At 39.8% G+C, this 16,047-nt stretch overlaps 1 protein-coding gene across 6 annotated transcripts in view; it reads right to left on the bottom strand.

Moving 5' to 3' along the window:
- The window catches only part of SLC7A2 (solute carrier family 7 member 2), a 55,321-nt gene that overhangs the window by 15,659 nt on the left and 23,615 nt on the right, over nucleotides 1-16,047 (bottom strand). For 3 of the 6 annotated variants that reach the window (XM_027635707.1, XM_027635710.1, XM_027635711.1), the window contains exons 2-4: nucleotides 4,179-4,567; nucleotides 2,793-2,948; nucleotides 322-487 (exon numbers count right to left, since the gene is read on the bottom strand). In XM_027635707.1, coding sequence (XP_027491508.1) covers nucleotides 322-487; nucleotides 2,793-2,948; nucleotides 4,179-4,554 — 698 coding nt within the window. In that variant the 5' untranslated portion in view covers nucleotides 4,555-4,567. Of the gene's footprint in view, nucleotides 1-321; nucleotides 488-2,792; nucleotides 2,949-4,178; nucleotides 4,568-12,818; nucleotides 13,077-16,047 lie in introns of those variants that run through there. The other 3 variants (XM_027635706.1, XM_027635709.1, XM_027635708.1) reach the window with 2 other exon arrangements.

Raw genomic sequence — 16,047 nt, 5'->3', positions numbered from 1 at the left:
AGAAGGAGAACTTATTTTTTCATTACTGGTAGGACAAACACATGCACACTCCTATCCTATCACTCTAGAGAAACATGTTAAAATGTTTTCATCAAGACAGAGTTCTGCTTTACAAAACTGCATGAGATGACATTTTTATGTCTTGTAAGAAAGACAAAAATAACAGCAAAAGGAAGAATATACGAATCAAGTAACCATCATCTTACTCACTTTGAAGTTTGTGACAAAACATATTAAAACACTAATAGCATATATACCAATAAAACGTGTAACAGAAAACTGCTTGGAACACGAGCAAGTAAATAGATTTTTAAAAATTACTCTGTTACTGCAGTAAGGTTTCTGAGATATTCTTCACTTATTTTCCAGTTGTCAGCATCTCCTTTCACAAAACCAGAAATCATAACGAAGAGTAGGACCAAGATGTTAATAGCAGTGAAAATTTTATTCACCCATGCAGATTCCTTTACTCCAAAAGATAAGAGACCTGTAAAATAAAAATATTTTATAGATGTGAATGGTCTATTAAACTGATAAAATAGCATTTTAAAGAAGGTATATAGGCAAGTAGTGTTAATAATACTAAAAAACAACACCAGATTTTATACTTCTAAAAAGCAGCAGCACAAATTTACTAGACTCTTTAACAGCATGACAATAGGCAAATGTATTGGAAACCACAAAAGGAAAAGCTTCTTTAATGGTATTCTTTAAGTATTTAAAAATATTTTGATCAATGGCTACTTACTGCTTCTCTGAGATGCAAATCCATATCTCTATTTTAATCCATGGAGCAAAAATAGCTACAAGAATTCTATGCTTTGTAAAAACAGGTTGGTGGAATCTATTGTCCTTACAGAACAATTATTCTTTAGATTAAGAATAGAAGTAAAATTATTAGGTTAATAATGTAACCTATTCACTCCACATTTTCCAGAATACATTCATCACAGAGTAAGTCCCATTTCCTAGTTCAGTAATGAAACCTTTAAAAGAAATCCATGCCTCCTGTTCATAACACTGATAGAGATCCTAGAAAAGAGTATGATATGAAATACACATCCTTTAGCTTACAGAGTAGTGCACTTAAACAATCTGAAAGTTATTCCATCAGGATTATACTGTGTCACTAGATTTATAACAATTTTAAGTGTACTAACAGTTTAATGGAAGAGCAGGCAGTGAGAAGATCAGGAAAAATTAAATACAATTGGAAAGCTTTCAGAGGTCCTTTACACTCTAAGCATTTCCACTGTTATCACATACATACTTTACCTCATTATTTAGAGATTAAGTCTGAAAATTTTAAGCCTCTCAAAATCATGTCTGAAAAGTTTCTGACTCCACTAATGAGACATTTGCTATCTTATCAGAACACAGAAGTTATCTTATGAGATATATTTTTCTTTACCAACAGCATTTTTATTGGAAGTAAGTGTATGGTTTCTTCAGCTCAGTTTTTTCCAAAAAGTTAGTGTCTTAGTCAGCCTAATACAGTATGATTCATAATTTGTGCATTTTTTAAGTCCTTTCTGTAGAAAAAAGAATCCCAAACCAGATTTCTGTGTACTTTTCCTTGTGCTTAGCACGTAATATTTTCTGTAAAACATCACCTGCTATTCCTATGATTCAGCTTTGCACAGCTCAAAATCCAATTACTGTGTCATGCTCAGCCTACACAGCCCTGATCCATCCCCACTGCCTCTCCTCTCAGCAGTGAATTCCACCCAGTTCACTCACTGGGGGTTTGGCTCCTTACAACAGATACCAGGAGAGGCAACTGGTCAGTCATTCTAGCATTAGGAGCCAAACAGAAATGTTTTCCTGGGTCCAAAAAAAAGCCGCTCGTAATAGAACAAGAGAACAGGAGGTTACATACATATAAGAAGTTTCACTTTCCAGAGAAGAAAAGTTCCTGCTTTGGTTTGATCTATAGAGAGACTGAACATGACAAGACATCTGCTGAATAATTAAATGCTTCTAGTATTGCCTGAAAACAAACTATACACTTTAGAATACTCTTCCTGCTTCCTTCACTCCCAGTGGCAGTAAGAATGTTTCCTTGTGGAAAGCAATTTTTAATGCAAACAGGAAATAAGTTGCAGTATTTTTGAGTTTTCTGATCCCTCAAACAGCATGTAGTTGGTGTCAATTTTTGTGATGTAAAAACATGATACGTGAGTAAAGATGAAAAAGAAACAAGACTGAGAAGAGTAGACATGAAAGGTTTACTCAGGTTTCAAACTGGTCTTTTGCTTCATGCCAGTACCATAGAGTGCCCTTTAGCTCAAATAAATTCTAAGATAGACAACTCTTCTGAAGACTTAAAGAGAAGAACATTATTTTATACAAAAAACCACGAAAAATTTAGAGAGCAAAAACCCCTTACAAATGCCCACATTTCTTTAAGGAGACCACATCACATCACCGAACTACAGAGCTTAACCTTAAGGTCCCTCCAAAAGCATTTATCAGTGATAAAGCCATGAAAACACACAGAACTGTATAATTTTCCTGTTACCATCAATCTGTATCATGGGTTTTATAAAAGAAGTACTGCCAAGTGATTATAACACGTCTCGGCTTCAACAGAACAGGGTATACATGAAAATTTGATTATATACATTTAATTCACAGAGCCATTCTGCCAGTACAAAATGTGCATCTGAACTTCCTTAAACATTATTAAAAATAATTAATTAATAAATAATTAGTAAAATACAAACTACAGTTTGGCATTTTTGTCTGTAAAACATCACAACCATCATAAATGAAGCGATATATTGTCTTACCTGCTAAAAGTAATATAAGGAATACAGCAAAGAAGTCAGGATACTCTGCTAGCCCAGAGTAATTCATTTTGAAGTAGGTACCGAAGAAATGACCAATCCGTTTTCCAAGAAGTTCATCAAAGGTGCCACTCCAGGCTCTCGCTACACTTGATGTACCTTCATAAAACACATGCATGTTTAGGGTTTTGCATACATACAGCAGGATATAGCTATTTCTAGTGAAAAATAAATAAAACTAAGCCTGTTGCTATTTGCATTTTAAAAAGCAGAGCTTATGCTACAATTGAGTTTGTTTTGCTGAAGAACTTTAATAGAATTTTTGTATGTAGTTAAATGGTAACATATTATTCTACAACTAAAATATAAAAATTTGTGTGCCACTTATTCTCAAAATATTGCAGAAATTATTTCATTTTCATAATTTATATCTGATGTCATTCTGGAAGAAGCTTGTTTCTAAAGGTACAGTATGACATATTTTAAACAATATAAAGTAATGTAAGAAAGCACTTTAAGAAAGAACATGGAGGAAAGTTTGCCCACCTGGAAGTAAAGCAAAAAAAAAAAAAATCATTAGCAAGATATGTGTTGCTACAGTTAGTATTTAAAATTAATACTCTCCTGTGGTAAAGAGTGCACATGGCCAAATGCAACCTTATTTTTACAACTCTCCTATCACGAAATACACTTTAGTACAATACTGGGGCATATCAATTTTTTAATGATTTGGGCAACCATACACAGTTTGTATGAGTGAGGCGTGCTAAAACAAAATATAACATAATGGAAGTTTGGAAGAAATAATTTTTGTATCAAAAAATGTTATCTCTGCTGTAGCACTGAGGTAGTTATTTGAATATCTGCCATATAAGCATTAGTTTTTTTTCAGATCTGGTCAACTTTTTATTTTATGGGATTACCTGATAGGACAGTGCTTAATTAGCATGATGCTATAGTAGCAAATTAGTACTTAAACACCACGACTTTCTTGAAGTGAGATTGGGTCCCTGTAAATGTCCTTGCTGTGTATATTCTGAAAAAAATGCTTATTGATTTTATTGAAATTATTCTTGCTGACCAAAGACAGCAGTGAAATCCTGTTTATTCTTGTGCATCATCACTGAATTGTCTGACCCAATTTTCATACAACGTATGTGGTTCATACTTCTCAAAACACACTCTTACAAAAATATCTTGCAAAAAAACCTGTTTGCAATAGGGATGCACAGGAGGAAATAACCTAATAAAATTACTTTGGTTATTTAATCTCACCAGGACTAAAAAGCAATAGCAGCTAAGTACAGAGACAGAAAGACAGACCTAAATCTTTATCTTATATCTTCTGTCTCAGAAACCACCAAGACCCGTGCTTGTTCCTAAGCTTACCTATAATATAGGATAAAATGAGGTTCCAGCCAGTGATAAAAGCCCACAGTTCACCAACAGTAACATAAGTATACAAATATGCAGAACCAGTCTTGGGGACGCGAGCACCAAATTCAGCATAGCAGAGACCTGCCATCACAGAGGCAAGGGCAGCAATGAGGAAAGAAATAACGATGCTAGGTCCAGAATCAGATTTGGCTACTTCTCCGGCAAGGACATAAACACCAGCACCAAGGGTACTTCCTACTCCCAGGGCTATCAGGTCCACAGTCGATAAGCATCGGCACAACTTGGTGTCCTCAAGGCTTTCACCATTGACATTCTTCTTCCGCACCAGACACCTAATAAAGGACAAAGCTGGTCCACAGGGCAACATGGTGGATGTAGAGCTGTGAAATAAAAGAAATCATTGCAGAATGTAACAGATAGCACAGACACTGGTGAAAAACAATGAAAAAAGTATTTACATAAAGAACTTTAATCACATCTACTAACTAATACATTTACACTCTTCTGTGATGTTAAATAAGCTAGGATTTGCTTTTTCCCCAGGAAAAGAAATTAGGGATATAATATTCCTAATTTTATATTTACTACTTATGTCCCCAGGAAAAAAGATCTTTTGTTATCTTTTGGTTTACTAAACTGCTGTAAAAAATGAAGAGATTTTATCTATTTATCTGCTAATGGCCACTTCTTAACCATTTCTAAAACAGAAACAGTATATTATCTCATATACCATAAGGACTTCTAAAATAAGGATCAACACCAACATAAATAAGGATTTTTGGCATCCGTCAAGGCTATAAACAGCAAAAGCTTTAAAACACAGCATTCTGACAGAGCCAATTCAATCTCCTTTTGTCCTCAAACACATCACTTTTGCCTTTACAATTTGCTCAGTGAGAACTGCTTGAAATCAGATTAAAAGTGTTTCTACTCTCTCCTGCACCAGTGAAGTTTCCCAGATCTAATTATCCTTCAAGAAATCTTGTATGCTTCTCCCTGACAATTATCTAAAAAAACGTGATGGGCTAACTGCTCATCCCATGCCAGCTGCAGTTCTTCAATATTCTGAGTGTGGGGTGCAACCAGCTCTTGCCCACAAGCCCAGATTCTGTGACCAGCCTGGTCCTGGAGGCCAGCATGTGAGTAGCACTTCTCTGGCCTGTGACATGGGGTACTGGGTCTGGCTGAGCTGGAGTTCATAGTGCTGTGCTTTGCATTGGTGGCTAGAAGGGTGTTGATAACACATCCATGTTTTGGCTTCTGCTGAGCACAGCACCAACACTGTAACATTCCTTCCTCAATCAAGGGCAAGATCCTGGGAGGGGACCCAAGTAGGCCAGCTGACCCGAACTAACCTAAGGGATATTCCATACCAAATGACATCAGCTCAGATATAAAAGCTGAGGCAAGGAGCAGGAAGGCAGGCATTCACTGTCTCCAGTGGCTGCCTGCTGAGGAACCATTACATGTGCTGAGGCCCTGCTTCCCAGAGGTGGTCAACCATCGCTGCGCATGGGAAGTAGAGAATAAACTTTGTTATCTTTCACTTCGCTTTTGCGCGCACAAGCTTTTGCTTTGCTTTTGCTTTAATAAACTGCCTTTTCCGATCCCATGAGTTGTTTTCCATCTTATTCTCTTCCCTGTCTGGCTGAGGAGTGATAGAGCAGCTGGGTGGGCACCTGGTGTCCAGCCAAGGTCAATCCACCATACATGGGTGCCTGCTATGAACAGCAATGATCCAGCTTCCCAACTCAAACAAATTATAGCTGAGGGTCCAAAGCATTTGCTTGGGAGGGAGGACACGGGCATCCCATAGAACATAATATCTCAAAGAGGCAGTATTAATGTACAAGTTCTGTCTTTATGTTTTTGTTTGAATTGTATTGTTGATGGCTAAGAGTTTGGTAAGAATCAAGCAATACAATCTGCCATCTCCCCAAACTGATGTTTGTCTTTGCAACTCATATCATAAATATCTATACTCTGCTCATGATTTGTTAAGTGGAACCCTCCTGGGAACTGAAAATCTATTTAATTTATCACAGAATTATAGAATGAACTGGGTTGGAAAAGACCTCCAAGATCATCAAGTCCAACCTTGATCCAACACTGCTGTGGTTACTAGACCATGGCACTAAGTGCCACATCCAGTCTCATCATAAAAACTTCCAGGGACAGTGAATCCACCACCTCCCTGGGCAGCCTATTCCAATGTCTGCTTACTCTCTCTGTAAAAAATTTTTTCCTAAAATTCAACCTAAACCCCCCCTGGCACAGTTTAAGACCATTCCCTCTTCTGCTGGTTGCCTGGGAGAAGAGACTGACGCCCACCTGGCTACACCCTCCTGTCAGGGAGTTGTAGACAGGGATGAGGTCTCCCCTGAGCCTCTTCTTCTCCAGGTGTAGTGGTTTGAACCTTGTTTTCCCCCAGAGGTTGAAAAGTGGTAACCCCCAGGGGTGGAGACCCCTGGAAGTTTTGAAGTTCTGCCCAATTAGCGCTCCTGCAGAAATGTAAACATATCACAAGCACCGGAAGAGAAGGGTTGTAGTTTGGTTGTGGAAGAAGTAGCCATTGTTGTAGGAGCCACGAGGAAAGGGGCCCGGAGCCCCTCGGGGCCTCTGGGGCCCCCCAGCCCCAGCTGGGGGCTACAGGGACCTGGAACAGCATACAGAGACAGAGCAGAAGCGGCGGCAGTGTCCAGAGACTCTGGATAAGAGCCAGGACAGATAAGAACTGAACCGGAGGAAGCAGCAGAAGAGAGAGCCCGCAGCAGAACTTCAGAGTTCTGGGGGTAGGAACTGTACCAAACCCCCAAACTCCTTGAGACCTCCTGGAAGGAGGAAGATGATGGACTCTTGCTTGAAAGAGCCTTGGAGTGCTACAGCACTTGCAGAGAGGAGCTGAGAAGCTCAAAGGCGTCCTGGGAAGCTGGACCGGGACGGAGAAGGAATGCGGGGGGGGTTGACCTTGGCCCCCCTCGCTGCTGCTGCTAAGCTAGCAGCCTTGAGGCAGAGCACAGAGCTCTGCAAAAGGGGAATTTGAATCCCCTGAGGAAAGGGACTGCCACGAAGACCCCTGAGCTTCGTGGTATGACGTGGTGACGCGAGCTTGTCCCTGCTACGCAGTCCACAGAAGAGAAAGACCCTCGTTTTGGAGACGACGGGCCAAGGGGCTTGGAGACCCCCTTGTGTGTATTGAACAGAGATCCAGCTACAACAATCCAGTTACTGCTGCATGCACGAGATGAGGAGAACCTGCTGCCTTAGAAGAAGCTGCCACCCTGAGAGACTGGAAGGGGATCTGTCCTTCTTTCCCTCCTGGACTTTTATTTGGAGGGGAGAGGAGATCTGATCCATTGTAAATACTATATGTCATGGTAGAGATAGTTGTGATTTTGTGTATAATGTATTAGGATATTTATTTGTACAGTCGTAATATATTCCCTTTCCCCCATTCTGAGTCTGGTTGTGTTTTGTCTGGAAAAAAAACCCATCTCACATTAGGTTGAGATGTGGGAGGGGGGATGGAGCTAGGGAATTGGATTTTGGGGCTATCTCAAACCATGACACCAGGCTAAACAGCCTCAGCTCCCTCAGCCTCTCCTCATAGGACTTGTGCTCGAGTCCCTTCACCAGCCTTGTTACTCTTCTCTGGACCTGCTCCAGCATCTCAATATCCTTCCTGAACTGAGGGGCCCAGCACTGGACACAGTACTCCAGGTAGAGTAGATGATGATATTCTGCTGGTATATACCTTCCTGGTCTGTATCAGTTTCCTAGACCAGTTAAGAACATTTCTACTCACAACAGTTCAATCCGCTAACAGAAATGACTTTGCATCAAGATGGATAGCTCAATTAACAGTGTTTGATCCTAGAACAGAGAGTCAGAGCAAGAGAACTGCCACCCTGACACGAGATTGCTTGAAAAAAAAAGTCCCCTTGTGAGAGAGAAATCTATGCAGACAGTTTCTCCCTATTCCTGTCATAGCTCCCCCAAGTACACTCAGACATGCCACTTCTGTCTTCAAGGAGCATCCTGAAGAAAAAAAGTTCTCCATTCCCTTTCAAGTAGAGGGAATTTGATAAAGGACAGTGAATGGAATTGAATAGCTCTGGGCAGAGATGCTTAATGCTCAGAAAGGTGATAGCTGGCCCAGGACAGTAGAAGGAGGCAGAAGGCAAATTTCCAAAGCTTTTCTGCAATTAGGTAGGCCTTTCAGCCTGCCAAGGCTCCCAGAGATAAATATCTGCCCATGGTATGTAGACTTCATCCACTTAGGAGATTTCATACATTAGTTTCAGAACTCAGATGATATTCATGTCAGCAGAGATCCACAAGATCTTCTGAGGGGAATCAGCATTGAATTGTTCAGGCAAAATCCCCTGCTGTGTATCCTGAGCTCTTCAGAAAGAGCAGCCGTTTTTTGGGCATGAGGCTTAGGCACTCCACTCTCACAAATCAGGTTTATCTATCCTGGGCTGTACTTAGACAAGTATTCCTGACTCCACTATCATGGTTTTTTCCTCATAATGACACTTCTGAAACTGTAGCAATCACTTAGGATGTTATATTAATATAATTATTAGTCTGTAGTCCATGGTGACAGGCAGCAATGCTCTTGTGACTCCATGCCCTTCACTTTAGTGATTTCAATGTTGCAAAAGCATAGCTTTTTTAAGGAATTATTCCCCTCTCCCCCCAATGATATTTCATTTGGTATTTCATTAACATGAAAAAATACTCTGGCAGATGTTGTTCTCAGAGCACTAAACAATTTCCAAAACTCCTGTTATTCAAACGACATCTCAGATTGCTCTGCTTCTTTGACATTTGGGACAAGGAGGTTTTAGAGTCATCTTGCAGTGGCCAGGTGAGAGATATTATGGTTTTCTCTGCTGAGAAGAAATCATTGTGACAAAATAGAAGGAGTTTTTCTGCTTTCTCTGATTCTTGTGGAGAGGACAGGAGGCTGGTTCTTGGTGGTCACAAGCCAGTAAGAGGAAACACCTCTTCTGACTCAAATCCAGCCTTTCTTCTTTAGCCTTTACAAACTGCAGCACAACCAAAGACAAAGTTCAATATAAAAATCCTTTGTCTCTAGAGAAAAAAAACACCTCACATGCATGGGAAACATATCTTTTTAGGTATATCCATCCTAACATGGACTTGATGAACAAACGTTCTTTTACAACAATCACTGCAATCCACAATGTCTTGCACTACTTCCTATACTTACTATGCATATATGCATAGTGAGCAATGTCTGAACCCAGCTTCACAACTTCTGTTGCTGTGTACCAAGAGCAGTACTCTATGTCAGATATGGCTGAGACATTCCAAGACTTCCTACTCGATAGGATGGTGCAGCAGGAAGAACTGATGAACTTACAGAGATATTTGGCCTTCACACAGGACCAAAAGACATAAGTAAGAGGTGACAAAGTGTCTTCAGAAATCACTGACAAGTGTAACCTTTTCCTGAGGAGTCACTTGTAAAGCATTACCCAGTGGAAGAGAACAGCCTGGGCAATGACTCAGTGCTAACATGTACTGACTCACAAGCACAGTTTATCAGAACACTGGGGCTAAGGACGTCTCAGGCTCAAATACAAACCTACAGAAGCAGAAAACTTAACAGCTGGGTATGCCTTTTGGTGGCAGTATTGTCCTAGATAAGCTTACACTGACCGCCACTACATGCTCTTAAAAACGGTCTTATTGCTGCAGGCTCACAGATCTTATTCCTTTGAGACAAATCTCATGGTTTTCTTTTCTGTCAATCTTTAGACATAGAGGAACGTGAAGTAGGATAAAGTGAACACGATAAAAAATTATCTGTCCTACTTTTTGACCAGCAGGATTGAGTATCTTCCTAACTGCTCCTTTTTACTTCTTCCTTTCCCTGCTGCAGCCTAAGCCTGCCTTGTCCTAGCACACTGTGGCCTCTGCTTCATCTTGGCCTCTGCTGCCACAAGCTCTGCCAGCGCTGGCCTGGGCACTTGCTGAATATCCTGCATAGCTCTTCTCTGAGCACTGGCTTTTCTCTGAGCCTTCCTGGGGAGGCACACTTGACAGCTTGGGAAAGGGGGTTTTGTCAATATATTGGGTAATCAATCAAGAAGGAAGAGAGTGCTTTCGAGGCATCTCTGACACACCTGTCCTGCATTTCTTGGAGCAGACTTGGATATCTGCCTGCCTTTGAACAACGGCATGTAGCCTGCAAGTAGAATTAGTCAGGGTGGGCTGAATTGTTCATGCAGTTTAAACAGAGAAAAGACTGAATCCTGAGCTTATACAGAGTTTAAGCATAGGCAATTAGAGATAAGAAACCAAAAATGGAAAATGCCCTTGCATTCACTAACAGTATGCAGTTACTTCTAATTAAGGTGAGGAGCAGACCCAACCTGATGCTTCTCTCATGCATTCAAACCTGTCCTAGGCTCCACTTTGGTGAAGTCTGTGTTACAGAGACATTTGTCACAAGCAAACACCTGTGAAGTCCATTTGTCACCGACTTTGGCACGTCCCTTTTGCTGTGTACAACTGAGGTGGCACTTCTCTGGCTCTGCATGCGCTTAGCCACTGCACTTCTCAAATCTCTTTTGGACTAAGTTTTAATTTAGCTACAGATTACTCTGTAACACAGAATATGCCTCCAACAATCCTCTGAAAAAGGGAGGTCCCAGTTCAACTGCCTTAGACTTGAGGACCAATGATCAGCTCATACTGAAACCTCCTCCTTCCTTGAATGCATTCCTAGAAAGAATGCTGTCCACAATGTTGTTTTCAGTTTTACCCTTTCAACTGCATTCAACAAAGAGACAGGCAGGAGAGGAGGACTTAATTTAGACAGGAAAAGAATTTCACAGATATATCTAACATAGGCAGGAAAAAAAACAACAAAGCTTCCTCATATCTGATGAACATTCATGGTATTTGTCAGAGTACCTGAATATGCACAGGCATTTTTCCAATTACTTTTGTTCTTTATTGTCTTGGGATTTTTTTTTTTGTTTGTTTGGGGGTTTTGTGTGGGTTTGTTTTGTTTTATTTTTTTTCCCTCTACAGTAGCTGCTAATAGAATCTTCCTAATTTCAGCCTTTCCTGGCCAGTTGTAAACCAGATCATTTACTGTTTGACCACTACACATCTGAATGCCAACCCAAGAAGAAGAGTTTGGCCTTATAATTCATACCACCTCTTCATTCAGGTGAATGATCAGGAACATTTAATAGTCATCTACTGTTAACCCTCTTCTGGCACGAAAAGTTTGATGTCAAAAGACTTGTAACTACAAACACAATGCAAGGAACAAAGTCTCCATCTGCAAGGACTGTATTCATATTTAAAACTGCTTTGACTGTTTCACAGTACTGTAAAATCTACCATTTCTGCAAAGTATTTTCCATGTAAAAATAATCTAACCTAGACTCCTATCCCAAACAGGAGTCAATAAAATGCAAAAAAAAAGTGGATATTGGAGCAAAAAAAGTAACTTGCATCATGCATCACCAATTTTATTTCCATTAAAATCACATTTTAATTTAATTATGTCTCATAAGCAGTTTAAGTTAGTACACATTAAACCCAAGCTACATGTGAGAAAATACAAAGTTTTCCTGTAGTTACCATTCAGCTTTTCCTACAAAATTTTCAGTTAAGAGCTCTAATAAAAAAAGATAAAAATCTCATATGGAAGGCAACTGTTACAAAGCAATATAAAACATCTGAAAGTTTTAATACTGTTATTGAGAAGTATGTTTAATGATTCCTGAAGCCAAAGTAATGTAAAGATATTTTACCTAAAAATTATTCTGTTGAGATAATATTATATAATATACTATAAATTTTAGGTACAATAATTTAACATTTTAAACAGCATACCAATTCAGGAGACAACACTCCAATAAGTTTTTAACATACTGAAAATGGGAAAATATAAATATATACCGGTTAATACAGGTTAATTTAGCCTCTTCCTTTCGCCTCATTTTCCTGAAAAATCTGTAAAAGTTTATATATTTTCCATTTATAGAATTGATTAAATTTTTTTTTTTTGCCCTTAAGTACATTTAGCCTTATCCAAAATTGCAGTATTGCATTGATTAGATCTTGTGCACTAATAGATAAAAGTAAAAGAATTCAGAGATGAAGCAAAACTAGGTATTGTCTATGATTTCCGTATGTATGCATGTACACACATGCACAGCCAACACATGATTTTACTGCAAGTGTCCTAAAAGTTCATATTGTTCCAAAGACTTTCACAAAACTCCTGATGCCTTGGAATATTTAAAGTAATGTATTTCAATAATACTTAAGTGCTCAAATTGGAAAGCAGCACTCTGTAACAGAAGTCTACGATGCATAAAACAGAAAAGGAAAGCTTTATCATCCAAAAGCAGAAACACTTTCCAGTCAGACAGGGAAGGAAAACATAGTCTGCATCTTCTAAATATTAGCACTGTACTTTGCACTCTGCCAAAGACAGAGTAATGCTGCATTGTAAACAAACTGTATACCACAGCTCTTGCTACTCAAAAAGCACGTACGTTAAAGGCAAAGTTTCCTGTGATAAGCTATGTTGCTTGCAGGTTACTTCTTTCAGCAGTAAACATCATTACAAACCTGATTCAGAGCAACTTCTGCTGGGCAAACTTCTGCTTTTCCCACCCAGTCCCAAACTCCTGCCGTTATAAATAGAAGAGTAATGACTGAAAGTGATTTTATTAACATACTTGCTTTAAAAGCCAGCTGCAGGTAGCGTGGAAGCCATTGGTGACAAGGGGTGGAGGCTTGGCAGCCCAAGCGATTGGAGGGCTGAGAGCTTGTCAGCTATTTGCCCAGCCAAGGCAGGCAGGCAGGCAGGCAGGCAGAGAGGGAGAAAGTCTTGCAGGTGGTTTTGATAAATCACATGACTTTCTGGAAGACACAAAATCCAACTGGATTGCCATTCTCTACATTTAAACACACCTGTGTGTGTGCACACAAAATGCACGCTGTATACTCCCTCATGCAGTGAGAGAGTAGCGTAATTTCCCCTACAGGGAAACCTTTCACACATCCTGGAGGAAACGTAGATGTCAAACTTGGTATCCCACTGGGATACCAAGGCAAAATCTTTCCACAGCCCTTGTGAAAAATAAACTGGCTTTCAAGCATGTTGAAGGATACTTTGTAGTAGACCTAAATGCAATAGCACAGCATGAAAACTGGTTTTGTTGAGTAAATTTTAGAAGAATATAAATAATTTTAAAAGTATTGCTGTGGTAGAAACAACACAGGAGGCAGTATATTTACAGAGCCTGGTTAGAGCCCATTCTGTTGAACTGGGTAGATGTACCATAGATCTTGAACTCCTTTATATGGCTTGAAATGCAAAAATGCTGAACACTGGAACTAGAACAAGCCAAATATTCCCGTGACACAACCAATAAATCAACCTCAGTTTCTTAAAAATTAGCTTCCAGCATAAACCAACCCCCAATGTACAGTTTGCAGCTGTATTTTTATTAAAACCCCACTCCAAACATGTAGTAGCATTTCCAGTCAATATTATTCATGGCATATTGTTTCCTTTTAAACACTCGTGTTTAAATCACTTTATTTTTGTTCAGCTAAAACTCCAACCTTGCAGATAAAAGCCCTTTGCTTCTCATCATTGAAAAGTCTTCCCTACAAATATATGCAGAAAAACACGTTACGTGATAGCCTCTGTAACTTTCTCTCAGCTTTTAGTTTTCTGTGAGTGTAAACTCTGCCAGTGCTCCAGAAGCAGAGAAGGCTCCTCTTCCTTCCCTCAAGAAAAGTCCTGCTTCCTGCAGCCACATGCAAGGAAAGAATACAACCTTTCCTCAGCTTTCCCACATCCAAGGAGAAATGCCTCCAAGAAGAGTGTGCTCCACAGGGGTGGGCCGTGTTTCAAGACCAGGAGTCCAGCTTACATTATCCAAGGGAATTCTTTTCTTAAAGTGCAAAAAGGTGTTAAGAGAAAGGTCTTGTTTGTTGAAGCTCTAATGATGACAATATTAATTCTTTCCCTTGTGTTGACCTCATCTTTATTAATATGAACTTTATCTCTTCCACAGTTAATACCCAGTCAGAAGTTGTGCTACAGGGTAGGCTTCTTGTGCAGAAATACATGAAAACTACTTTTAAGGAGCATCACTCTGACCTGTGACAATATCTAGGCATTTTTTTACCAAACTAGCACTCCCTAACATAGCCATGAATAACTTGAGAATTACTCAGATGGTTCTTGAGTATCTCCAGTGGGGGAGACTCCACAACCTCTCTGGGCAATCTGTTCCAGTGTGTGGTCACCTGCACATTAAGGAAGTTCTTCCTCATATTTAGGTAGAACTTCCTGTACATCAGTTTCTGCCCATTGCCTCTTGTCATATTGCCCATCTCCTGGTTGTGATAACAATTCATCCCAGGTAACACCAGTAAATTTATGGATCATTACAAAGACTGAGGAGCTGGGCTGCTGTGGTTCATCTGACTTTCTAAAACTTAATCCTGGGAACAGGAGCACACAGGAGCTACACTGCTAAAGGCATTAAAACCTAGAACTGTCCTGGCTGCCGGTCAAGAGGCAGGGAGAGTGCCCTGGCTAGTGAAATAAAATACCTTCCATCTGTCGCGCCTTGATCTAGTGCACTGTGGGGTGGATTAGTATGTCCCCCTTATGCAGTGCTTGGATCAAAGGTCCTATGGACAGACACTCATAGTTTTTGTGTGTGTTTTCAGTAAAGCATGCTCAAAACAAGAAGACCATGTTACCACCCAGCAGAGTGTTGTTTTTGTGGATTCAACTGCAAAGTGTATTTGTGCGCCTCAGGGTGTGTGAGAAAGCAATATCAGAGAGATGTTCATGAAGGAATGGAGTCTAATGGGGTATCAGTGAAGGATGCCAGACCTGGTGCTCTTTGCACAAGACTGAGCATACAGAGTGCTGTCTGGTGGCAGTTACCTGCAATAGCATATCCAGCTTCTCTCTCAGAGGAAAGAGTTTATTTCCAGTTACAAATCCAACTGTGTTTTGATCAAAAACATTACTTTATAGCTTAAGTTCTGACTTTAGAGACTTAGCAACTATATCATACTTGGATTAATATAAAATGCCTCATCCAACAGTTCTCTAACTTGCATACCCCAAGGGCTTTCATAGCACATTCTTTCCATAAAGAAGTTGATCAGTAATTCTCTTCTTGCCAGGAAACAGTTGACCACATCAGAGAGAATGAACTGAAAGAGAAAATTATTTTATTTATTTTATTTTCCTATGGAAGGCTGCTTTTAAGACTTTTCCGTAGAGTGGTAAAAAGGAACATATTTTTATAGAGTTATACAGACATTTATGTTCAGGGAATTTTAAATGTACGAACCCCCCCCCCAACCCATTAATTTGTGAAACTCTTGCCCAGACTGAACAAAGTACTGCAGGTACTGAAGTGATAAACTCATTAAAAGTTGCTCTGCTGTTGACTCTGAATTGTCTCACAGGTGCAGTCTCACAGCTACAGGCCAAAAATATGTAGAGTTTTACATAACTAGAGGTGCTAACTTTGCACATGAAGATCCATGTGCTTGCCCCCTATATACTTCATCAGTTAAATATGAACAAAAGTGCTAGCAGGACTGGGCCTTAGTGAACCATGGCAACCCCTTGACTTTGCAACCAACTGTAACAAACACAACTTTTGACATGCACAGTGAAAAAGAAACACGTTTTGTACAGTTTGTGCAGCTCTGATGGGTTATGAGAAGATGTACTAGTATTCATAAGGGGATTCATGAGGTGCCAGCAAGAATCTTTTCTAGATTATTACATTTTAGTGGTTCTGACATGCTT

Source organism: Corapipo altera, unplaced genomic scaffold (genome assembly GCF_003945725.1).
Source record: "Corapipo altera isolate COAL_440 unplaced genomic scaffold, ASM394572v1 22b, whole genome shotgun sequence".
NCBI classification, from domain to species: domain Eukaryota; kingdom Metazoa; phylum Chordata; class Aves; order Passeriformes; family Pipridae; genus Corapipo; species Corapipo altera.
Note: the sequence above shows the minus strand (reverse complement) of the source record. Positions and strands in the feature narration are given on the sequence as shown.